The sequence below is a fragment of the Haemaphysalis longicornis genome, unplaced genomic scaffold (genome assembly GCF_048455015.1).
Source record: "Haemaphysalis longicornis isolate Haplotype H1 unplaced genomic scaffold, Haemaphysalis longicornis Haplotype H1 scaffold_1, whole genome shotgun sequence".
In the NCBI taxonomy this organism is placed as follows: Eukaryota; Metazoa; Arthropoda; class Arachnida; order Ixodida; family Ixodidae; genus Haemaphysalis; species Haemaphysalis longicornis.
The window spans coordinates 449,225,265-449,252,015 of NW_027526203.1; the positions used below are offsets into that span (position 1 = coordinate 449,225,265).

The 26,751-nt window shown below is 50.7% G+C and overlaps 1 protein-coding gene across 1 annotated transcript; it reads right to left on the reverse strand.

Annotated features, from left to right (window-relative positions):
* Positions 1–21,328: 21,328 nt before the first annotated feature.
* P5cs (Delta[1]-pyrroline-5-carboxylate synthase) lies at positions 21,329–26,128 on the reverse strand. Its single transcript, XM_077687714.1, has 5 exons — positions 25,446–26,128; positions 25,109–25,336; positions 23,877–25,044; positions 23,661–23,756; positions 21,329–21,796 (listed from the first exon to the last, which is right to left on the reverse strand). The coding sequence occupies exons 1-5, from the start codon at positions 26,067–26,069 to the stop codon at positions 21,630–21,632; spliced, it is 2,283 nt and encodes a 760-aa protein (XP_077543840.1). The 5' UTR covers positions 26,070–26,128; the 3' UTR covers positions 21,329–21,629.
* Between the last annotated feature and the right edge of the window lie 623 nt (positions 26,129–26,751).

The window sequence follows — 26,751 nt, forward strand, 5'->3', positions numbered from 1 at the left end:
TGCCGGTGCAGCAGCTTGTTCTACGAAAATGCCACGTTCCACGAGGAGCATGCCACGCGCCACGCCTGGGTAACGAGCACGGTGCGCGACAAACGGCGAGAATCAGAACTACTTGCTTACCAAGATCCCCATGCTTCGTGAGGACGCAAGTGGCAGCTGCTGTAGGTTCTTGAACAGCGCGAAATGCGGCACATCAGAAATGTAGCGATGAGCAATCTTACAAAATCCGAACGACAGCAGCGAAAAAAAAAAGGATGCAGACACTGATGATATTGCAGCGTTCACTTCTTTGTCAATCGCACGCGCCCACCGCCATCATCATGAGCCGCTGTTTTCATCAGCAGCAGCACGTGTAAGTCTTCGGACTTCGGCAGGTATGACTATAGTCCCTGGAAAATTTTTAGGGATTATGGGCATGACCAGCATCGCGTGGGCGTATTAACCCTAAATAGTCACTCCCTTTCTAGGCCAATACCCCACGTGGGTATTTTCCTAAGTGATGGAACAACAACAACCACGGCATCTGCGCAGTTCGGCCGCAGCCTACATGCGCTTCTAGGTTCACGGGTCCCTGTTGCCATTGAATTTTATCTGTAAATAAATGTAGGTCCTGCTCACAACAACATCGGCCACCTACAGCACCAAAGTGAAGCAATCAGGAACGGTTGGCCTGATGCTTACTTTGGGTATGCTGGCTTAGATGCATTGACTAGGTCCTTGCATTGCTTGGTTTTGCTGTGGTTTAAAGAGAATTGGCTGCCACTGCAAATAAATCAATGACGAAGAAGCTCACCTTGCGTTTCTACTGCGAACGGGCCGCGGCTCTCAACCCTTATTTAGGGTGACTTTCGAGCCCTATAGCCACCCAAAAACTATACCGTCGACTTCCTGACGGGAAGCTGCATATGTGAACAGCGAGACAGCGTCGCTACCAAGACAGCGTCGCTACCAGCCGCGCCATCACGACATGCCTCCACGCAGCGGCGCAACCCTCTACCACGCCTGCCTCCCAGTAATTACACCGTGATCTATCGCCCCCGATCTGGCCTCGATCTTTCAGCCTGGTCACCTCGCCTTCTCACACAAAGTTTAGCGACGGCAAGCAACATTCCGCAGCAGGAATTCTTCTCCCAAGTCACAATTCAAATTCAGACACTCCAAAACCTCATTGTAGCTAGTACGCCGAGTGAAACTCACGCCATAACCCTCAGCTGCATCTCCTCAGTTCAACTTAACTCTATCCTGTACGAACTTCTCCCGTACCTGAAGCCTCCACCTGGCACCTGCCGTGGAGTCATTCATGGCCTAGACCCCGGCACCACGAACGAGAACCTCCCGTACCTCCTCATAGCTAATGAACCTCGCCTTCTTCACTCACGCATGCTTGGTCGAACCACGTCAGCCCTCCTCACATTTCAAGGCCCGCACGTGCCCTTTTATGTAAATGTCGGAAATCTCATCTACCGTTGCCGCCCGTTTCGAAGAACTGTTCAGTTCTGCCGACTGTGCGGAGACGTCGGCCATCGGCAGGACGTCTGCCCACACCACGACCAACAAGTCTGTCCCGGCTGCGGAACTCCTAATCCCACCGGTGACCATCGATGCTCACCAAATTGCAAGCTGTGTGACCTTCCCCACATCACTGCTTCCAAGGACTGCCCCCAACGCCTCATTCCAACGCCTCCCGTGGTCAAGCGGAAACATCCAGTGCAGCCTCCAGTCTTGACCTACAATAGCAAGCTTCCGGACACAAGAAAACAGGCCCGAACTACCAAACCGGTGAGCTGGTCACAGGCCGTTCGTAGCGGTCCTACTGCTCAACATTTTCCTCCCCTTCCACCCACGCAATCAACCACCTATACCCACACTACCGTCCTCACACACACCACACCTTTTGACTCATTTTCGGCCGCCATCGATGGCCTCCTCTCAGAACTACGCAATCAAAACGCGATGCCCCTACGACGCATAGAAGCCCCTGAACAAGAATCACGCACTCGCAGTAGCGATCGCGCTTGCCAGCACGAAGATCATGTTCAAGTTGAACAATGTGCGCCCTCATCTTCCCCGTCAGCTCCTCCTCCCCCACCCATCATCACTACTGAAGAGGTTTCCGCGCTCATAGATATGAAAATACAAGTAGCCCTTGTTGAAGTAAACCAAGCATTAGCCACAACTACCAAATCAATAGTCCAGCTCGGAGAAATCATCACAGCTCGAATTACAGCCCTAGAACAATCCCACTCCTCCATCGCCCAAATGCTTCAATCACTTCATCTCCGTCTCGATTGCATTGAACTCGAACAACCCCACAACCCCCAAAAGCCTAAAATCGATCAGAGCAGCGATGCGCAACTTTCCTGTATAACCCCCCTTCCAGATGCACTAACGCCTCCACGGTTACAATCTTCCAATGGAATTGCCATGTCCTGACCCTTCCCTTAAAGGGGCCCTGAAAGGCGTTTTGAGCACACTAAATTGACTAGCGCAATCGTTAGATTGGGTCGTCAACATCATCTGTGCCAAGTATTACTCTTTTACGCGCAGCGGGAAGCTCACACTTTTGTTGCAAAGTTTGTCGCTTTTTTCTCACCCTTTCCTTCGTGTTTTTGGACGCCGCCATCTTCACATGTCTACATCATCGATTCCCAGATGTTCGTCATGTGCTAGACATCCTGCTATTCGGCGGGTTTTTCACGCACTTCCGGCAAAGAGATGAGTCGTCTGCTCAGCGTCGGCTCGCCGGCTGATCTGCCAGCGGAGTGCCGGAGTGCTTGGACATTTTACGACAAACGAAACAAGTGTAAACAAACGCTTAACCGTTTGTATTGAATGCAACAGGGCCATAACACGACATGAATATTCTCTTACTTGAGTACGTTCCATAAAGAAAGCGTTGAAGCCCCGTGGCACTTCTTTCTTGCAATCGCAGAGAACGCCCTGAGCCGAATGCCCGGGTTTGACGCATACATTTTATTCAACTTCCAAACAATCCAGAGATGCGTTTCGAACGAACACAACGTCACAACATGCTTTGCAAGTCCGAACCGCGATTGACAGACGATGGGTTGCCTCCTCCTGCCCCTCGTAAATTCGGCACTCACCTCGCGCGCGGTTTGCGGGGACGAACAGCAAGTCACTTAACTCTGGCGCACAAGCCGAGATGGCTTTTAGCCACGCACACTGCACATACGCCATGCGAGGTTGAGTCGTACGCCGCTTGAGAAAGATAATCCAGACCATGGGAAGCACTATCCACCCGCAGAAGCACAACCACGGCCGGACTGGAGCAGCGGCGAGCGCGCACTTTCATACGGCCTGCGCTTCGGGTATAGTTCCCACCTTTGACCGCCGCTAGTTCGTGTCGCTGCGGACCAACCCTCGCCACGGCCGGACTGGAGTGCGCGCTCGCCGCTGCTCCAGTCCGGCCGTGCCCTCGCCGGTTGACCTACAGCACGCGCGGGGTAGGTAGAACGGCGGCGCGCGCGCACTTGCCCCAGCTCTAGCCCTGCCGTGGCTACACGCGATACCTGTCCGTGTAAATTTACATGTGCGTCATTAAAATAGGCGACTCCTCCCTCCTTCTGAATTTTCGGTCTAATTGGGTCAAACAGCCTAACATTATCACTCGGAAGCGCCTAATCACAAAATTGAAAGAAACATTTTAACTCGGGGCACATGAAGAAAAATATGCGAGGCCTTCATATCTTATCAGCGACTGTATTATATGAAAATGATGAGACAGGCAAATAAACACCGCACTTTCCGTGACTGAAGTATCATTTCTTATTTTTTATTTTTCCTTTCGGATGATGTCTTGGTTTGCACAGGCACAGGGCACGACCAGTGACGCGAATGATTTCCCGTCGAGGGAGATAGGGTTATCGCTTAGCTAAACGTGATTCTGCTATTCACGCTCCGGTCGGGCTGAGCGGCCCGCCGCCAGCGAAGCGCACTGTCAAAAACACACAGCTGCTCGGCCAGAGGCGATGCGTCGACTAACAGAAAGGCGGGTTGGAAGGGCAGAGGGTTGGTTCGAAGCGCCCCCACTGTAAAGAATCTGCTGTATTGGTTCCTTCTTGGGTGCGCAGGCCGTATGAAACTGCGCGCTCGCCGCTGCTCCAGTCCGGCCGTGGCACAACGTCGCATTTCATCGCGAAACAAAGGCGTCCACAACACACACACCATCGCCTCCTGTAATGCCAAACGCATCTCGCACTTCCAAATGGGAGTGAGTAGTATGCCTGCAGTGCCCATATGCCGCGAGGTGGGGCCCCAAGCTGAACCGGGATCACGCAACCGTAACTGACTTCTAGAGCGGTTTGTGCCTTGTTTCCAGGGCAACCGATGTTTGATATTGTCAAAGAAATGGTGCTCGCTCCAGCGCTAGAAAGCTCAGAGCCGCGGAGGAGCATGTTTTGCCAACGTTGCCGCTCTCCACCACGCGTCGCCCCAAGCTGAACTGGCGTTTTGTGCACGGGTTCTGTATCGGTTTAATGTCTTTTTCACATGCCGCCGCCAGGAATTACCACCGCCACAAAATAAGACCCGGCACCAGCGTGGCCACATCTGATACGGCGCTTTTTGGATAAACAGTGCGCTGTGCATCCAAGGGAGCGAGCGCAGGATCCTCCCCGTGCGGCTGTGAGTTCGCCGCCGATAAAGAGTCGCGTGCCGCCGATAGCAAAGTTCTGCAGCAACGTACACCGCGAAAGGGCAAGGCCAGGCCGCCGCACACATGCGGCCAGATTTTTCGTTCGCTTTTCCAGGCTTCAGCGGAGAGCGGGATTCATGGTGTCAACAAAGCTTGCCCGTAGCAGACGGCTGTGTGAGCAGCGCAATAGCGGAAGTACGTCACCGCCGAGGAGCGCAGCATCATGGGAGGGAAGGCTCGCTCGCCGTCAACAGCGGAGAGTAAGTTGAAAGGAGGAGGAAACGCGGCGCGGCGATAATACGCGGTTTTTGATTTACGATTTCTCAGCTAATACTCATCGCTTCAACAAAATTCTTGCGGGAGGAGAGTGCTAATACATTGCTTTATTTGGTTACATGTACATCCACGCATCGGCAGAAGGTATTTCAGGACCCCTTTAATTTTTGAATTTAAACCTCCAAGAAGATGACCACTCAGGTCGCAGAAAAAGGTGAATTGATGACTTGTTGTATTCCTTGTGTTTTTGCTTTCCCGAAATTTCAGTGAATAAATAAGGCTCCTCCTCCTCCTGCTTATCATCATCATCATCATCACTGATAGGAGCTGACCCTCCTCTCAGAAAAAGCCTGGATCCGCCCCTGGGAATTGCCGCTCTTTCCTCAGCAAACGCTTTCAACTCGGCCATTATACTCAGCAACACCATCCTGATATTTTGGTCCTACAAGAATCGGACACCCCTTCACCAAAACTGAGAGGCTACGAAGCATAAACTCAAGATCCGAGTCACCGCACCGCCATGCTCGTATCCAAGACTCTCGCCGCCCAACTACACGATATTGCCTCGCCAATCGCTCATACCTATCTGGAAATTCTGCCCTCCCACCCGAAGAGCACAAGCCTGTTCATTCTCAACATCTACAGCCCTCCAACCCACTCCCTCACCGCCATCGACCACCTCATCCACAACGCAATTCGCACCTCTCGCACTGCTCCTCTCATTGTTTTAGGTGATTTCAACGCTCCGCACCCTGCATGGGGCTATCATCACGCAACCAAAAAAGGGGCAACCTTACTCAACGCCACTCAGCAGCACGTTCTCACTCTCTGCAACGACCTTACCACCCCTACGCGGCTTGGTAACAGTGTATCACAGACACGAACCCCGACCTCACCTTTTCACATAATATTTTCTACCTGGAATGGCAGTGCCTTGAAGACACATTGGGCAGCGATACGTATCACTATACCCCGCCTCACACTCAAACCTCGCATCGGTCAAGCCACACTCACCGACTGGAAATCCTTTTGTAAAGATCCTCAACCCCTTCCAGGCACTATCACCAACCTAGAAGAATGTACTTCACAATTAATCACTGCTGTCAAGAAGCATTCCAAGACAATTCCTCTGACGGTGGAGAATCCCTCAGTTGACTCCCATCTTCTCCATCTATGGGAGGCTCGCCGGGACCTCGTTCGTCTATGGCGGAGGCAAAAATATAATCGATCCCTGAAACGTCGCATTGCCGCCCTGACTCAACAAGCGGCTATCTACGCTCACACCCTTCACAAACAAAACTGGACTACCTTCTGCGACCAGCTCCAAGGAACACTCAGTAGTAAACGCACGTGGCATCTCCTCCGTAGTCCTCTTGGCTTGAAACCCGCCAAAGCTGCCTCCCACAATTACGTCCGCCATCTTCTTCACAACTATCCTCATTCGAATGATCAGCTACTAAAAGAGCTCAAGACCACCCTTTTTGGTACCGACATCAGCACCTCTCCTTTCTTCCACGGTGATTACACAGGCACTCCGAATCCTGCCCTTGACGCTCCCTTTACGCTGCAAGAACTTGACCAAGCTCTCTCTTGTCTCACTAAAAACACCACTCCCGGCCACGACCGTATAACTAACAAAACTATCTGCAACTTGGGCAATGCCCCTCTAACCGCTTTACTAGATTTCTTCAACAACCACTGGACAAACGGCACCAACCCTCCGCAATGGCGGCACGCAGATATATCACTAATTCCTAAGCCCAACAAGCCAATCTAGCTCTCCAACCTTCGCACCATCTCCCTCACCTCCTGTCTCGGTAAACTCCTTGAACGCATGGTTCACACCCGCCTCACTACTCACCTTGAAGAAATAAACCTATTCCCTCCCACCATGTTTGGATTCCGCTTACACCTCTCAACTCAAGATGTCCTCCTACAGATCAAGGAGCAAGTCATCGATCACCTCAGCAAAATTCATCCCAGTGCTATCTTAGCCCTCGACGTAAAGGGCGCTTTTGACAACGTCACACATCAGGCCACCTTAGAAGGACTTCGAGAAATCCAGTGCGGTGCCTGTACATACAACTACGTGCGGGCCTTTCTTACCGACCGAACTGCCACCCTTGGCATTGGACAACTTCGATCCGACACATTTCGCACACCTCCCAAAGGAACCCCACAAGGATCAGTTATATCACCCCTCCTCTAAAACATCGCTCTCCTCAAGCTCCCACTCTCCTTCAAACCATTCCTGGTCTTCACCATGCCCTATACGCTGATGATTTAACTTTTTGGGCGACCACCGGATCTCCTGGCACACAACAAGATACCCTACAGCAAGCCATCGACACCACTCTCGCTTATCTCCGACCTCGAGGCTTCACGTGTGCCCCCAGCAAATCAGCACTCCTCATCCTCCGCTCCCGAACTCATGGGCGATCTCCAGTTCCCACACCCGATCCTGCTCCAACAATCGGCTCCACACCCATTCCTAAAGTACACACCCTACGTATACTCGGAGTCCAATTCCATCAAGATGGCTCTGGCGCTGCAGTTCGTCCCCAGCTTCAAGCCAGTCATCCAACTCACCCATCTCATCAAACGCATCACAAACCAACGCCAGGGCCTCAAAGAAGACGACACAATACGACTAATTCAAGCACTTTTAATTAGTCGCATCACATATTCCACCCGATACATCGCCCTCAAACCCAAAGAACGGGACAAAGTCGACATACTAATTCGAAAGGCTTTCAAAATTGGACTTGGCCTCCCCGCTCCAACCTCTACCTGTCGTTTCTTCCAACTCGGAATCAACAACACCTTCGAAGAACTCCTGGAAGCTCAACACAACAGCCAACTCACCAGACTCCTCCTTACCACTACCGGCCGACACGTCCTCCAGGTCCTCGGATACCCGACCCCATCTGCTTCACAAGCCGTTCAGCGCATTCCATCTTCAATCCGGTCCCACATTACTGTATCCAAAATTCCTAACAATATGCACCCAGAATTCAACCAAGGTAGAAGGCTCTCCCGGGTTAAGCATCTTCGATCACAATTCCACTTTCACCCCGATACTCGCTACACCGACGCCGCCGTCTACCCCTCACGCCAGGCTCATGCTCTGGCAGTTGTAAACTCAGAAGGCACACTTCTCATTTCCTTCACAACTCTCTCGACATCAACCACCACTGCCGAAGAAATTGCCATAGCCATCGCGGCTACAACTGGCTCCGAATACCTCACAATAATAACAGATTCCGACCAAGCCTGCCGTAACATTCAACGTGGACGCATCTCACTTCCCGCATTACGCATACTCGCACCGATCAATCCCCTCCTCGAGCTGTACATCGTCTGGACCCCTGGCCACTCGTCCCTCGAGGGAAATGAGGCGGCTCACGCCGCTGCCCGCGCCCACACCGGGCATTTCCCTCAGGAACAGAACCCACGGTCCAGCCTCCTTCACTTCCCGCTGTTCCATCACGCCACCACGACATCCTGCACCATTATCGCAACCTTCGCCTCACTTTACCTCAACCTCACCCTCAACTAACCAAGGAGGAAGTAGTCATCTGGCGTCGATTACAAACAAACACCTATTACAACGCACCCATCCTCCACGCTATCTCCCCTACCCAATACACCCTCACCTGTCAATTATGCCCCTCTCTTAATACTACCTACCACATGGTGTGGGCCTGTGAAAACACCCCATCGCTTACCCCGAATCCCAGACCTTCCCCATAGCAGTGGGAGGGCCTGCTGACCAGCTCCCGTCACGCTGACCAGATCTTTCTGGTCACCCGTGCCAGGGCTGCAGCCAAGGCCCAAGGGTACCTGGACTGAGGCGAACCCACCCCACCGAGTGACGGCTCAAACACCAGCGTTTGCTCTATTAAATGTTTATTCTCTCTCTCTCTCTCTTAATGCTTAACACCGTTGAGTTTGGCAAATTAAAGAAGTAGGCGCCATACCGACCCTACGAAAGTGGATGTCAAACGAAGCTGTTACAAAGTAAAACTGGAAGTGTCGATGGGGATTTTCAATAATTTATTGCTTTGGATTAATGATAGTGCAAATCGCTTTGTTGCCAAGACCAAATCCAAAAGCGATCTTTATAGCATATACGGTTTATTGGGGTCGTTGTAGTACGCCGGTCCTAAGCTATTTAGGACAAAAGACAGGGACCGGTCTTTGTCGTGGTTCGCAGTATCAATAGTAATGTCGCGGACGATAACCCCTTGTGTATCTCGATCATAGGTCTGCAGAACAGAGAGAACTCACTCAAACTCCATCACATTTTTTTTACTTCACGCTGTACCCACTCAAGCTCAGTCTCAAAAAGCTCGTCTGTACTCGAAATCAGTCGTGCTCACTCCCCACATACTCATTTGTAATCGTACTCATCTGTACTCAAACTCATTGGCCCTCACCAGAACTAGTACTGAGTCTGTAATCACTTGTACTCATAATCAACCTGTGCTCAAACTCGTTAGTTCTCACGAGTACTCGTACTTAATCTGTAGTCACTCATACTTAACTCATCTGTACTCACTCGCAATCGCACTCATTCTGTACTCACTTGTACTCAATCTGTACTCATTTTTACTAATCTCCACTCACATTTATTTGCATTCAACAGTGTTTCTACTAATTTGTTCTCGCAATCAACCACTTGCATTCATGCGCTAAACTAGGTCTACTGACCTATAATTTGAACGGAGCAAGTCGAGTGAAGCTACCATGTCAGCCCTTGCTTTCGCTAAGGCAACCCCGTGGCGAGAGGGTGCAGAACCGCGGGAGAGGGAATGGCAAGGGCGGTAGTTTTCCCCCTTATCACATCATTTTACCCTTCTTAAATTAAGAGGGGGTGCTGCGGCAGCGCGAAATGCGTGAGACTCGTGCACGCACGACGTTATTCGAGTGTGCACAAGTTTGTGTCCGCGCGAGTACTGTACTCATGACTCATGGGCACTGCAGCTCGTGAGTACTATTCGGGAGTGCATGTAATCGCGAGTATACAGTACTCATGAGTATTACTCGCGAGTACATGTACTCAAGCTCGTACTCACTCGTTATCGTACTCATTTTTTTGTCTGGGCCTGTACTCACTCATCATCGTACTCACCCGTGAGTTTGAGTACAAAGGAGTGTACTCACGACTGAGTACGCAGGATTTTGGTCTCGACCTTGTCTCAGTCATGCAGAGTGGTTTTGCATGAGGGTGTCGATGTGTGTTTCGAATATTCCAGGGGTGATCAGAGAGAGAGAGAGAGAGAGAGAGAGAGAGAGAGAGAGAGAGAGAGAGAGAGAGAGAGAGAGAGAGAGAGAGAGAGAGAGAGAGCCTGTTAGAGCACAGGAACAGCTAAACAGAACCCGAGCTGGTAGCACAGTCTAAACAAATAAAGCGTATCCTATAGTAAAAAGGTAGGCTTTTTCCTCTGCTCATCCAGTGATTTACATGACAACAAATTCAATGTGGGGATCCCTATAAAAAGAAGTTAGGCAACAGAATCTCCCGAGGAAAACGTCACTACTTTGCAACGGATGGACTTCTTCTTTTTAGAACAAATTGCATATCGCTGAAGCCAGAAGAAGGTAGAAAATTACTATTGACAATTTTAGACGGGTTAATTGAGTAGACGACGCCAATACCACAAAGGCAAAAAAAAAAGAAATGCCTCAATCACAACTCCTACTAATGCTTCAGCTTGAACGATAATCTTCGGCATTGCTATCATCTGTAGCCATGTCATGGTGAGTGAACTTTACACTAATTTACTAAGGTTATAAACGTATTTGCAAAAGCAGTTAGAGCCCGCAAGGCCTGGAAAGCCCAGCAAATTGAAATGCAAGTAAAAAATTGGCGGATCCCACGCATACGGAGGAATCGACGTAAAGCCAACCTTTCCATGATGTTTACATCGTCATTAATGTCAGCGTTCTGAACTGCATCGTGGAGATTGAGTATCAGCGTTTGAAATGATTGTACGGGTGTCATGGCAAAACTGGGTTGAGACGAAAGTGCTCTAGCATTTTTGTTCCACTTGTCGCTTGAGGGCGTATATATACAGAGATTTTACAACGCTTGTCGTCTTTCATTGCCGCCACGTCTTGTAGCCTTGACTTGCGTCTTCGAGCCAGAGTAGCCAGCATTAATTCGCAGCCTCCGCCACATTTCGCTGTTAGCGAAGACGTTCCTGTTCCGTGTGACACTTCTGTCACGTGGAACAGGACGTCCTGGACGCTGAGAGAATGGTTTTGAGCACTTTTGCTTGCGCGTGTTCACATGTTTTTCAGGCGCATCATCGGCAGAGGAACGATATTCACGGACGCCAGTGCTCCAGCTGGTGGTTTTGTAAGAAAGGTAGGATTCACCTTGTCGCCACCGGAGTGGTAGGCAATGGGAAGAGCCGACGAGCACAAGCGGCGCATTCGGCCAGGGAACAACAGCAACAGCATTCCATCAAAAATCCGCGAAAGAGGAAAATAATGCTACGCTTTAAATCAAGGTTTTGTCTAAAATACAGTGTTTTAAATTTCCCACACAGTAGTGTTATCACGGAAAACTTCACTTCAAGCAGGAACGTCCTGACTACAATGAAATATTTGTCCTCTCTTTCCATCGGGACACCTAGTCTCGCACACAGGGGACGCGCCACGCCGGCAGCCTTTCACTGCGTGGAAGAGTTTTCCAATATTTTATTCGTTTTCTTAACGGCCTTTTAATAAAAACCTTGCTAAAAAATGAACTAATTGGGAAGTTTTACCGTGCACTATGGCTTACAAAAGTTTTTTGTCTATTTTGCCCGACTGAATTCTCACTGCCCATCTAGATTGGAGTAGTATCAGGAAATGTCTTCATTATTAAGATTTAATTGGCTACGAGCCTCCGAGAGCAGCAGTACTATACTCCAGGCGTGGCGTCGTAATGTACGAGAGAAGATTAAAATCCAATCCCCTTATACCTGCTGGAAATGCATGGGGTTCTTGCGTTCCATGTCTGACTTTCTCTGTAACGGCCGCAGTTCTAGTAATCATTCTTTAGTACGAGCTGTGTACTAGGAGATCGCATACCTCATCGTTAAGAAGGAAATAACTGGAGTTTAAATTTCAATATATCTTCAGATTAAGACATAAATAGGTAATCTTACTAGAAGCGTTGTAGCGGTCGGCATCAACCCGAAGCTGAAGAGAAACTAAAAGGGCAGTTTCTATTTAAATCTGTACTCCAGATTTAAATAGGTCACGTTGCCTGTGCCACGGGTGATACCGTGGTGTCACAACCTTCACTGCGCTGGACTAAAGCGGCCATATCCAGCCTCTCCAAGCACAATACGGGAGCTGGCCAAAGCGATTTTCACTATGACCTCACTGGGTCTTAATTTTGTTTTTTTACAGGGAAGAGTTGGAACTCTCGCCAAAGCATCTCTATCACTGGTAACACCGAACTAACAGCGGCGTAGCTACGAGTGATTGAAGGGCTGTAACATCCGGCTTATTTCGTGCTTTTATTCGCTTATTTATTATGTTTTCCCGTAAAGAAAACTACAAAAAAGGTGGGGAACAAAACCCGCGAACCTATGGCAGGTAAAAATTTCAGTAGAGGCAATAAGAGAACTGGGAGTGAACAGAAGAGAACTGGGAGTGGGATTTCTAGTCAATAAGAGCATAGCTGGCAACATTGACGAATACTATAGCACTAACGAAAGGGTAGCCGGTCTTGTAATTAGGCTTAATAAGAGGTACAAACTCACGGTGGTACAGGGCTACGCGCCTACATCCAGCCACGACGACCAGCTAGTTGAACGCTTCTATGAAGATGTGGAATCGGCAATGGCTAAAGTAAAAAAACAGTATACCGCAGTTATGGGGGACTTCAATGCTAAAGTATACGCAAGAATCAGGATGGAGACAAGGCAGTTGGGAACTACGGTCTGGGCTGTAGAAATAGCAGGGGGGGAGCTACTAGTCGAGTTCGCAGAACGAAATAATTTACGCATCATGAACACCGTATTCTGCAAACGGGAGAGCCGGAAGTGGACGTGGAAGAGCCCGAATGGGGAGCATAAAAATGAAATAGACTTCATATTATGCGATAACCCTGGCGTCGTGCAGGATGTGGAAGTGCTCGGAAGGGTAAGGTAAGGCTATATTTGAAGAAGGACTGCAACAAGCTATGAGCTAACAGTAAGACGGAAAGTTGAAGAATTTAGGATCGCGCTGCACAACCGATATTCAGCTCTTACCGAGAAAGCAGAGTTTACGACACAGGAAGCCCGCGACAATCTTACACGCATTATTACGGAGTGTGCAACAAAAGTCGGGGGCACGATGGCTAGACAGGATACTGGTAAACTTTCCCAGGAGACGAAAGATCTAATTAGGAAAAGGCAAACCATGACAATCTCCACGTCAGCTGACAGAATAGAACTAGCGGAGCTTTCGAAGTTAATCAATAAGCGTAAGGCAGCTGACATACGGAAGTATCATATGTGCAGCTTTCCCGCTCATGGAAGTCCTTTCAACAGTGATTCCTCCGTAGTTATTCAGCGAAATGTAAACTCCTTTTGCTCAGATAATATTGGTGGTGAAAACTTCCTTTGTGCACAGTTTCAAGTCTCGCACGTTGCGCGACTAGGTTCCTGAGCCATGGAAACTATCCCATAGAAATGCATGGGGAGTAAGAAAAGACACCGAATTACACACAAAATATTCAGAATCCTGGAAACTTCTTTTAGTATTTTCATCTTCACGTTGACTTCTTGCTTTATGCCAAATATCGCTTTCCTGAAGTGGTTTTGCTATGTTCCTGAGAGGTCAGAATTTTGAAAGAGAAAGCTGGGTATATGGAGAGAATAGATTATCCTGTAAAGAGCGGAGGCAGCCTGAAAACAGTGTGTCTAGGCGTGGGGCAAAATCAGATGTATGCACTTAAAAATAAGCAAGGCAATGTCATCACAAATAGGGATAAAGTAGTCATAGTAGCCGATGAGTTCTATAGAGATCTGTACAGTAGTCGGGACATCCAGGATAATGCCCAACGAGAAAGTAGTTCAGAAGAGATAGACACCCCACCAGTAACGACAGAAGTAAGGTAGGCTTTGAAAGAAATGAAAGGGGGCAAAGCACCTGGTGAAAATCAGATAACAGCAGACCTCTTGAAGGATGGCGGGCAAATTGTACTAGTAAAACTGTCAAACCTGTACAGGCAATGCCTAATGACAGCGAGTGTACCGGAATCTTGGAAGAACGCGAACATCATCCTAATCCATAAGAAAGTTAACATGAAGGACTAGAAAAATTACAGGCCGATAAGCTTACTGTCAGTCGTCTACAAGGTACTTACCAAGGTAATCGCTAACAGAATTTCTGCAACCTTAGATTTCAGTCAACCTAAAGAACAAGCAGGGATCCGTAAAGGCTATTCAACAATGGACCATATTCACACGATTTTCCAAAAGGAGAGCAGTAAAATACCTATAAGGAAGGGCGTCATACAAGGAGACGCAATCTCTCCAATGTTATTCACAGCATGTTGGCAAGAAGTACAGTAATTACCCGATTCTAACGCGCCCCCGATTCTAACGCGCACCCGATTTTCCAGGCAAAAAAGCGAAAAAACTTGCACCTCCGATTGTAACGCGCAAGCAACTTTGTGAGCAAGAAAAACGAATGGGAGAGAAACGGGCGATTTATTTTCCGAAGTAATCTCACTCGTCTCACTCCTCGTTGCTCTCCGAGAGCTGATTGTCGCCTTCCGCTGACCGCAACATCTCGTCATCGGTGCCGTCAAGCGCGTTCGCGATGCCACACTTCTGAATGAACGTTCAACCATGTTCGATGGGATCGTGGCCCACGCCTCGCACGCCCATCCCGCTAGCTTCTCCAGAGGCGTACGCTTCAGCCAACCGCTCGTTGTGAACGCGTGGGAGCCGCTCGTTAGCCGCGTAAGCGGCGCACCTTCGTTGCCGCTGCTGCCATTGCTGTTATCAAGCGCGCAAGTGGAATAATTTGACGATTTGTGTGAATGCCGAAAGAAAAGTTTAGGCGCCTAGATCCGAAAAATTGTTGCTAAAGCTTTGACGCCATATTTGGCGATGGCGATGGGTGGAAGGAAAGTTCAGCTGTTTTGGCAGTTTCGGTTTCGTATGCGATTCTAACGCGCATGCGATTTTTCGGCCTATTTTTGCGGAAAATAGGTGCGCGTTAGAATCGGGTAAGTACGGTATTCGGAACATGGGATTGGGAACAGGTGGGAGTAAGGGTTAATGGAGAATACCTCAGTAACCTCCGATTTGCTGATGACGTTGCCTTGCTAAGTAACTCGGGGGACGAATTGCAAAGCATGCTTACCGCACTGGACAAACAGAGTAGAACCGTGAACCTGAAAATTAATATGCGGAAAACAAAAGTAATGATCAATAACCTCGGAACAGCACAGCGGTTTGAGATAGGTGGCGAGGCAGTGGAAGTTGTAAGCGAATATATATCGTCGGCGCCCCTTCGACGCTTCTCACCGGAAAACTGATGGATGCAGCGCCCAGAGGTGACGCTGCATTCCAACCCGAGCCCGAAAATCCTCTTTTGACGTTGCCGACTGGAGACAATTTAATCGACGTTGAAGTAGACGGCGTTCCGATCACCGCTCTTATAGACACTGGCGCACATATCTCGATAATGAGTGCTCCCCTTCGTCGTCGCCTCCGTAAAGTTTTGACGCCAACCATGTCGCATGTTCGTGTCGCTGATGGAGGGACACCGCCCGTTACCGGAATGTGCACGGCCCGTGTAACCATTGGAGGCCACACAACGACAGTCTTGTTCTCTGTTTTAGAAACGTGCACGCATGATTTGATTCTGGGCCTCGACTTTTTGCCGGAACATTCTTCACTAATAGATTGCGCGACGGGTTTACTACGCCTCGAGGTACCGCTTTCGCCCGATGCTCCCGACGCCTCAGTTTCACCGTCGCTATGTTCAGCTGAGTTCATCCGTCTGCGCCCTGAAGCCGTCACCGATGTTCCCTTGTCCTTTCGCCACCCTCTCCCCGACGGTGCGTACCTCGTATCCCCTGCCACCAACGTTCTCCTAACGCACAATGTGATCCTGCCGAACTCTGTTGTAACCATCAAAAACAGCCACACCATCCTTCCAATTCTGAATTTTGGATTGCATCCCCAAGTACTTCCCCGAGGAATTTCCCTCGCCTCAGTTTCTCCACTGCACGACCTTGACATTTCTGCGCTACCCGTCGACACTTCTCTACCGGCTTCCTCTCGTGACCTCATATATACCCCGAACTTAGCGGAGAAATTCGGCGCAATGATCAGCTCCGAACTTTCAGGACCACAAGCCCAACAACTACGCCAGCTTCTTCTATTGTATTCTGACATTTTTGACTTCCAGAACCGCCCCTTGGGTCAAACACATGCAGTGAAGCACCGGATTGACACAGGCGATGCCAGGCCAATTTACAGGCGACCTTATCGAGTGTCCCATGCGGAACGCGATGTAATCCAAAAAGAAGTAGAAAAAATGCTCGATAAAGACATCATCGAGCCTTCCTGCAGTCCGTGGGCGTCCCCAGTGGTTCTGGTAAAAAAGAAAGACGGCACCTGGCGCTTCTGCGTCGATTACCGCCACCTCAATAAAATAACCAAGAAGGGCGTATACCCACTGCCAAGAATAGACGCCGCCCTCGACTGCCTTCATGGGGCTAAGTTCTTTTCCTCAATTGACCTCCGTCCGGGCTATTGGCAGATGTCTGTTGACGAGATGGACCGGGAAAAGACCGCCTTTGTCACACCCGATGGTCTTTACCAATTCAAGGTCATGCCATTTGGGTTGTGCAATGCGCCAGCGACCTTCGAAAGAATGATGGATTTTCTACTTCGCGGATTCAAATGGTCGACGTGCTTGTGTTACTTGGATGACGTCATAATTGTGTTTTCCCCATCATTCGAAACTCACCTATCTCACCTTTCGGACATCCTTTCCCTTTTCCGACATGCTGGCCTGGAACTAAACTCTTCTAAATGTCGATTTGCTCGCCGCCGCATTACGATCCTCGGCCATCTCGTCGGCGCTGAAGGAGTTCAGCCTGACCCAGACAAAGTCAACGCCGTGAAGAACTTCCCGGTTCCGTGTTCTACAGACGCCGTGCGTAGCTTTGTCGGACTTTGTTCGTATTTTCAACGTTTCATCAAAAGCTTTGCTGATATCGCCCGTCCTCTCACTGACCTTCTCAAGAAAGACGTTAAGTTCTTCTGGGGTATCGACCAAGATGAGGCTTTTCACACCCTAATATCCCTCCTTACATCCTCCCCAATTTTAGCCCACTTCAACGCAGCCGCTCCTATAGAAGTGCGAACCGATGCCAGCGGTCACGGGATCGGCGCCGTACTGGCTCAACGCCAGGACGTTCACGACCGCGTTATCGCGTACGCCAGTCGCCTCCTCTCACCTGCCGAACGCAACTATTCTATCACCGAACGGGAATGCCTTGCACTTGTGTGGGCCGTTGGAAATTTTCGCCCCTACCTGTACGGACGGCCTTTCACTGTTGTCACCGATCATCATGCGTTATGTTGGCTCTCTTCATTGAAAGATCCTACCGGACGCTTGGGTCGCTGGCACTACGCCTTCAAGACTATTCTTTCTCCGTCGTCTACAAGTCTGGTCGCCTTCATCGGGACGCTGACTGTCTATCTCGTTATCCGGTTGACCCCCCTGAGCCGCCTCTGCCCCAATCCTGCTTGTTGTCCATTTCGGGATTACTCCACATCGGTGATGACAGCGTCGCGATCCCTCTTTGAAATCCATCATCGACAGTCTCACCATCGGCTCCCCTGCACCTACCACTCATCTGTTTCGACTCCAGGATGGCATCCTTTACCGCCAGAATCTCCGTCCAGATGGCCCTGAGCTCCTGCTTGTTGTCCCTAACCACCTTCGTTTAGACATCCTCAAACAATTTCACGACCTACCTATGGCTGGTCGCCTGGGTTTTTCCCGAACGTATGACCGTGTGCGTCGTCGATTTTTTTGGCCCGGCCTTTACCGTTCTGTCCAACGTTATGTGGCCACGTGTGACCTATGCCAACGCCGCAAGAAGCCCACCGCGTCACCGCCCGGTCTCCTACAACCGTTAGACATCCCCACTGAGCCCTTTTATCGTGTTGGTGTTGGTCTCCTCGGTCCGTTTCCGGTGTCTACCTCGGGCAACAAGTGGGTAGCAGTCGCCACCGATTACGCGACACGCTATGCCATTACCCGTGCTCTCCCCACCAGCTGCGCATCCGACGTTGCCGACTTCCTTCTACGCGATGTAATTCATCATGGAGCACCTCGCCAGCTTCTTACTGATCGAGGCCGCTATTTCTTGTCCCGAGTTGTTGAGGACCTTCTTCGTGCGTGCGCAACACAACACAAGGTCACCACTGCTTACCATCCGCAGACCAACGGCCTCACGGAGAGGCTCAACAGGACGCTTACAGACATGTTGTCGATGTACGTCTCCACCGACCATCGCGACTAGGACGTGGCGTTCGTTGCCTTACGTCACGTTCGCTTACAATTCGTCCCGTCACGACACTGCAGGCTCGTCCCCATTCTACTTGCTCTACGGCCGCGAGCCATCTTTGCCGCTTGACACCCTTTTAGCGCCTTCTCAGCCCATCGCCATCGCTCGTGCCGACCACGCTCGCCAAGTTGCCCGCTCTAACCTTCTCTCATCACAAGTCTCCCAAAAGGCGCGCTACGACTCTCGACACCGAAACCTTTACTTCACGCCGGGATCACTTGTTCTGGTGTGGTCGCCGTCGCGCCGCGTGGGACTTCCTGAAAAACTCCTCTTCCCCTATTCTGGTCCTTACCGTGTCACCCGACAAGTCACCGATGTCACGTACGAAATAACACCGGCCATGCCATCGCCAACTTCCCACCGTTCAACAACGGACGTTGTTCACGTAGCCCGCCTCAAACCGTACCACGGTCTGCGACCCGCGTCGCTATAATTAGCACCGAGACGGCGCTTTTCGCCGCGGGGGTTATGCTACGGTACGTGCATAGCCTATGTACCACATTGGGACATGTGCCAGGTACTAGCCGAAAGAAGATGACGGTAGCGCACGCGGACTAGGAAAACGAGCTAGATGTCGGAGTAGAAGAGGCTCTTGCTCCTGGCCTGCGGGGTGCTCTCGCGATTGCAAATACACTGTGCGGATACCTCTTGTACCGCTTGGCTACACGTCTTCCTTCACGTCACCGTAACAATATCTACTTAGGCCTAGTTGTGACCCCGCTTCCAAACATGAGGCAGAGATAATCAGAAGGATAAGAATGGTGGAGTTCATTCGGTCGGCATTCTCAGATAATGAATGGCAGCCTACCATTGTCCCTGAAGAAGAAAGTGTATGACAGCTGCATCTTACCGGTACTCACGTATACGGAGCATAAACTTGGGGGCTCACTAAGAGGGTTCAAATTAAATTGAAAACGACTCAGCGCGCAATGGAACGGAAGATGATAGGTGTAACATTAAGGGACAAGAAGAGAGCGGAGTGGGTCAGGGAACAAACTCGCGTTATTATGGACATATTAGTAGAAATTAAGAAGAAGAAATGGACGTGGGCAGGGCATGTAATGCGAAGGCAAGATAACCGTTGGTCAATAAGGGTAACAGAGTGGATCCCTAGAGAAGGCAAGCGTGGCAGGGGGCGGAAGAAAGTTAGATGGGCAGATGAGATCAAGAAGTTTGCGGGGGTGAATTGGTCGCAGTTAGCACAGGACCGGGACAATTGGAGATTAAAGGGAGAGGCCTTTGCCCTGCCGTGGGCGTAGATAGGCTGGTAATGAAAGGCAATAAAACACCCCTGGTGGAAATTTAGTCGCATTATGCAGCTACCCCCTGCTAATGGGAATAAAATTACGGCATAAAGTTACTACATGATGCATTTTGTTTGATTTAAAGATGTTAAGGAGCAGCTGCACGCAGTTCCGAGTGGTCGTAATCCAAGGCCTTTCGAAGGTCAGATAGTGGAAGTCTTGTTTATACCATAAAGCGGATGGCGGTTGGGGGTGTACCGATCCGAATGTTTAATCCGTTATAGGGTATGCCCAATACTTGCTCAGTGTACGCAAATCAGCCTATAACACCCTGCACAGATTTATTGACAACAGCCTGTTACAGTGACGCGTAGCTCTGCTTACTTCCCATAGGCTCTCACATTTGCAAGATTTTTTTTTCGGAAACTTGCGTTTTTGTTGTAGAGCTTTTACTTTAACTTAATTTAATTTAATTTAACGTATTGGTTATAAGTGGACGCTGCAGAAAAAGAACGTTGCGGAGAACGGTTTGCAAATATGTCCGATTGCGCAGCAATGTTGAATGTAGCTGTCAGCGTAGTCTATTCACTCCGAGACGAATTAATATCAACTTCACTATGGACCAAAACGCGTAAAACTTTAGCTAGATCACGAAGGTTTGACCTTAAAAAGAAACGTATTTCCAACTTAAAATATATTGTGGAGAAGAGCGCCGAACGCGCCACCTTTAATATGGTGGACCCACCCCTTTGGGGTGACAGTCAGTTTTGGACGACGTTTGCGTAGCCGCTGTTGCACGTCAGTTTGCACCACATGCACGAATCTTGTGCCATTAAAAAGGCGAGCTTTTTCATTTTGGAGCGATATCAAACAATATTTTTGATCGTCTGCTGCATCAGTTAAAAAATTTAAGACTAATCACAGAAAGATGGCACTTTGCTTTGCTTGCGCCTGCATTTTCGAGCAGTAATAGAAAACTATTGAACGTTAATATGTAAAGTTTGCTGCGCGGTTAGAAGACATACCAATTCGTCGAGTGGCGGAAGTAAACTGGTTTCAACCAAATAGATTTCCTTATCTGACTGCTAAAAAAGCTGAAAAAGCTAAAAAAAGGGGGACAAGTCATTATAAGATAACGTTTATATGACTCAATGCGGAAGAATAACGTTTATGCATACGCGTTGGCATTGCACGTGTTTCTGAATTGCATTGGGAACTTTCTAGTCACTGAGGCATAAATGGGGCAATGCACAAATTCATACGGTCGAGTTAAAGTTGAATGCGTGGCCCGTCTATGCGTGCATATTTGCATGTATGCATACTTCACTGTCTCGTTCACGCGCCTTCAGAAAAGCTGCGTATCTTTTTTTTACTTCAGCAATAGTGGTGTATGCCCATTGCTTAACAAGCCCGGCAAAGTTCCATTGGAGTAGGTAGAACGTGATATCAGTCGGGGCTGACAGCGGGCGAGGGCAGCTACCTAAAGACTAAAACACCGTTCGCAGCAGAGATAAGGAAAATGTGTAAGCGCGGATCACATCAAAAGTAAAGACGTGCAGGATGTCGCGATACGCCCCATTGTTCGGCTTCGTTTTATTGTCGTCAGTTTCATACTTTGCTCTCTTTCTTCCGCCGAAGAGCATATCAGGAGTGCAGAGGGTCGGAAGATGCAAACAGTTCTTCTCGAAGTGGACCCTCGAGACAAATGCACGCGAACCCTCGACGTGTATCGCCGCGAACACGTGCCCGTCATGCTGCGCTCTGGTTGCGCCATTTCAGCAATTGATTATGCACTGCGATCGTGGGGTCCCCACGTGCATTCCACGAACCCCTTCGGCCGCAGCTATGTACAAGGGGGAGCGAGTCAAGAGATGGGCAGCTGCTCGTGCAGGTAGGTCATCGAGCCGGACTCAGAGAAGTCTTGCACCACGTTCCCGCTCGCCCTCAGCAGCCACTTGGTGGTGAGCAGCCCTTCCATCCCCACGGGGCCGCGGGCGTGGATGCGGCCGGTGCTGATGCCAACCTCGGCGCCTGAAAAGAAGACCGCCAACGCTTACAAAACCATTCGTTCTGATACACTACACAACCGCCCAACTGAAACTTGGCGTCCACCCGAAATGCAGCCGTACGGGTATACAAAGGAAACCTGTACAGCTTTTTCAGAAACTTCGGAGTTGAAGAAATCTTGGACCAAGACGAATTTTTCGTCAACTGTGAAGTTCCTAAGCAAGCTGTATAGCCTTCCTATGTAGCCATGCGGCTGCATTTCAGGCGTATGCCAAATTTTCCCTCGACATTTTCGTCCGAAATGTCCTAATTGGCCCCCAACACACGCGGCGTGGTGAGCTTGCCCTTGTGCGAAAAAAGATGCCAGTTAGACGCTAGCTCCTGCACAAATACGTTAGCAGACTCAGTCGATTAAAGATAGGCTAAATATGCTGATTTCAAAGGGTAGCGTTTCGAACAACGGGATTACAAGCTAACGTGGGCACCAAATATTAGCGCGCGTATGCACATATATCCTAATAAAGAGATTCGAGCTCCGCATTGCATCAACCCCTCTGAGGAGAATTTCTAAATAATCCTTCGGGAGAGACCACTTTTCGAAGCAGTCTTATGTAGTCAATTTTCTTTCTCCAGAGAAATCGTGCATTTAATTGTTTAGCTGCGTACGTTTATAGCGAAAAATAGTTGCGGACACTTTACGCAAACGTCAAGAAACAAGAAATTTCTGGGATGTGATCGGCAAGGCGACTGCGGGCCGAAGCTGGACGAGAGAGAAATGAAGCAGAAAAAATGCGCATGCGACCGTACACAACTTGACAACGATGGGGCATGCGTGTCAAAGCAAATATTAAGCAGCTCTGCCGAGTTCGATATTAAATCATGTGAGAAATATCTACGTTCTGTAAAAGGGGGGAGATATAAATCACAATTAGAACAATTGATCATCCTAGAGGTAGGGTCTAGGGGGTACCGGAGGACGTTAATATGAAAGAAATTGCTGCGAACTCGAAACTGACTATGTGTATCGCGGTTTATAGACGCAGTAGTGGGGCAATTGGTTCGCAATGTATCTATCCCCCTCTATTTTGCTCGCACGCGGGCGTGTGTTTGAACTGGAAATACTTAATTAGATATCAGCCCGCTGATTTTCTAAATTATGATCATGACTGAATCCCTGGCTATTATTTTCGTGTTGTCCCCCGTCAGATGCAATGCTTTTCCTACATAACTTCTGTACAAGCACACCGGACAGCGGGACTGTACCAATGTTAGCCCATTTATAACTTATGTTTGCCTTTCTTCAACGATTTGTTTTATTTAGAGGGTGGGTACAGGCGGAGTAAGAGCCCTTAAATTATAATCAGCGCACCCTGTCTGCGCCACTGGAAGAGAGAGACGTTCTGGGAATTGGCAAAATATGCTAGCACAGAAGAGACAGAACGCAGGAGAGAAGACGTGACTGGCTCTCCCCGTCTCCTGTCTTTCCTGCAGTGTGTCACGTGCTGCACTAACATATTTTGCAAATACAATGTTTTGTTCTGGGGATTGCTTTCATATCCCTCCTGTCTTCCAAAGACGCTACATACAGAAGCTTCCGAACTGCCCACACGGCACACATAAAGCCTGTGAAGAAACTTCGATGTTCGCGCAACTAAGAAAGCGTGTCCATCAAACGCACTTGAACTCCATAAACGAAGTAGTGAGTTCTAGAATGGAGGACTTTAGTGGTACAAGGTCCTGCAAATACAGGGGCGTATAACTGCCCCATGCAAGTATAAGAATCAGTGCAAAGGCCCGTTTTATTAGGAGCACGACCATCGAATCACTTTCTGAAGCTACAATAAAAGAGAAGAGCATTTCGCAACGGAGCAGGCCCACCGCAACGTACCCAGCCCGAAGCGGTAACCATCGGCGAAGCGCGTGCTGCAGTTGTGGAACACGCAGGCGCTGTCCGCTCCCTGAAGGAACCGCTCCGCTACATCCTCTGCGCAGAAAGTATAGTTTGAGGTATAGTGTAGTGGAATGAAACGCTGTAAAACACTGTAGAACAACTTTTAGAACACTGTAGTTTGAAAGCTGCGTGGTCATCGACGGCTTCGCTTACTATTTTCCGTCACAATGGCATCCGTGTGCGAGCTGCCGTGGGCGTTGATGTGCTCGAGCGCGTCCTCGATGGAGTCGACCACCTCCACCGCGCACTCGAGAGCGCTGTACTCGGTGCGCATGGAGCGAGCCGGCGGAGGTCCGAAGGTGAGCAGCTTCGCTAGCCGGGGTCCCGAGTACACGCTCACTCCGTGGCCCTTGAGCGCCGAGCAGAGGTCCGAGAGCAGGCCCCCTTCCACGTGGTCACGGTGCACGAGCAGCGTTTCCATGGCGTTGCAAGCCGCTGGGTAGTCGCACTTGGAGTCCACCACGATGCGCACTGCCTTTCGCGGGTCTGCTTCACGGTCTACGTAGACGTGGCAGATGCCGTCGCTGTGGCCAAGCACGGGTATGCCGCGACTCTTGCGCTGGATCTCGCGCACCAACTGGTTGGAGCCCCTCGGTATTACTAGGTCGATGTACCCCTCAAGATGAAGCAGCTCGTCCACGTCTTCGCGCGTGCTCACCAGGGCCACAGCATCGGCGACACCGTACGGCTTGAGGCACTCCTGCAGCAGCTCCCAGAGGCAGCGGTTCGTGTTAATGGCTTCGCGACCGCCCTTGAGTAAGAGCCCGTTGCCTGTTGCCACAGCGAGCGCGGCAACCTGAGGTAGACAGTCCGGGCGCGCTTCGAAGATGACTAGGAGCACACCAATGGGCACAGTCACCTGGCACAGCTCCATGCCTTCGGCCAGGCGAGTCCTGCGAAGCACGCGCACGAGAACTTGCGGCGACATCTTCGCAATGGTGCGGAGTCCATCTGCAAGCGCGGACAACTTGGCTGGGGTAAGCGTTAGGCGCGCCAGCATGGGTCCGCTGAGCCCCTGCTCCCGCGCTGCGCCCAGGTCGCGCGCATTGGCTTCCATGATGGCTGGAGCGTGCGTTTCGAGCACTTCGGCCATGGCCAGCACCGCGGCCGACCGCTGCGTGGCGTCAAGTGTCTCCAGTGTGCGACTCGCCTTGCGGGCATTGGCGGCCAGCGACTCAAGAGAGAGTGTCTTGGAACGGTGCTCGGTAAAGAAGGTCCCGACGCGCTTCCCTTGCACAATGCGCGTGATGGCCATTTCCTCGAAGCCGCTGCCGATCACCACGGACACGCCGCGCTCGAGCGCCCAGGTAGCGGCCTTGATCTGCGAAAAGTAATCGAACATCACGTACAACCAGCACGAGTAGCATGCGCATCAAATGGCTCACTTTGGATTCCATGCCTCCGAGACCCGCCTTAGACTTGGCTCCGAACTTGATGGTACCGTTGAAGGCGGGATTGTAGGTGTGCAGAAGTTTAGCGCCGTCTTGGTGTGGAGGTTGAGTGTAGAGGCCATCCACGTCAGACATCATGAGCAGCAAGTCGGCATCGGCTTGAACGGCCAGGTGGGCTGCCAAACTGTCGTTGTCGGTTATACCCACTTCGGCACTGGGGCCCTGCGCCGATCAGGTCATTGGTATCACGGACCCCTCGAGAACCTCGCCAACTGTTTTGTTAGCAGCCACTTTGGGGGATTAAACGACGAAGTACGCCCCACCCACTTACCTGATCCTCAAGCTGCGGTGAGGAAACGGCGTCATTGGTGTTGATGATGGGTATGATGTTGAGGTTGATGAGCTCGAGCAGGGTCTGGCTCAGCCAGTGCCTGCTGTCTGGGTTGTAGAAGTCCGGCCGGGTCACCAGCACCTGGGCGATGTTGACGCCGTACTGGTTGAACATGGCGTCGTAGAGAGCCATCAGGCCGCTCTGGCCGACGGCGGCCGCAGCCCGCTTGTGCGGGTTGGGGATCTTCTCCTCGGCGGCCACGCGCCTTTCGCGCAGCGCCAGTGTTTCGCGCATCGACATGGACATGCGCATCTCCCGGTTCAGCCGCAGCTTGCCGAACGCCACGGCCCCGCTGGTCACCACGAGCATCTCGCGGCCTTCGTTGTGCAGCTGGGACACCTGCTCCACGATGGAGGCGAGCCGGCCCAGCGCCAGCCCGCACTCGTCGTCGCGCGTCAACACCGTCGTGCCCAGCTTCACCACCACGCGCCGCGCGGCCGCCAGCTCGCTGCGGTACGCCGCCGGGCGCCGGCCGCCCGCTGCCCGCGGCTCCAGGGCCCCCGCCCTGCCGCCGACGCTGCCGCCGTAGGCCAGGCCGCGGGAGCTCGCTGCTCGCAGCCACATGTTGTCCTGCGCGCCGCGCACGCTGTGAGACGGAGCACTCCGAAAGGGTCCCTCGCGCCGCAACCTTATCAGCGGCCAAGGTGCGCGACGCTGTCCGACCTCCAATATCCGCATTGTTCAGCCAACCTGTCGCTCAAGCCCGAGCAGGGAATCCTTCGCTTCTCGGTTAGATTGGAGGTGCGACGCTTTATCAGTTAACGCAGTCATGCGACGTCACTGCAGCTAAATAAGAGCCTCACACGCTGCGCAGTTTCATCGATTAGCAGCCGAGGCCATCTCTAAAGGGGCTGAGAGAAACATCGCTATACTAGTGCGTGCACAGCGTACAGGACAGTTTGGCCAGCGGCAGCAAATTCGGCAAGATCCGGTGCAGGCATGCTTTCACCGTCATTCACGGCTAAACTTGTGTTTTAATTTCGGTGAATTAATGTTACACCCCGTAATGGTGGATACAGCCTGACCTTTTGAGAGATGCGGGAAGGGGGTTTGTCAAGGCATGAAAACGCAGGATGTAGCCTTACCACAGTTTTAGAAGCCTTGGGGAAGGGGGGGGGGGGGGGTCGTAATGGGGTAATGACTGTGCCGACAGCTTCCCTGCCTCGAATCCGCCAATGGCATCATGATTATGCATGCATACACAGGCGGCTTTTAGGGATTGGAAGGAACTTTATATGAGAACTAC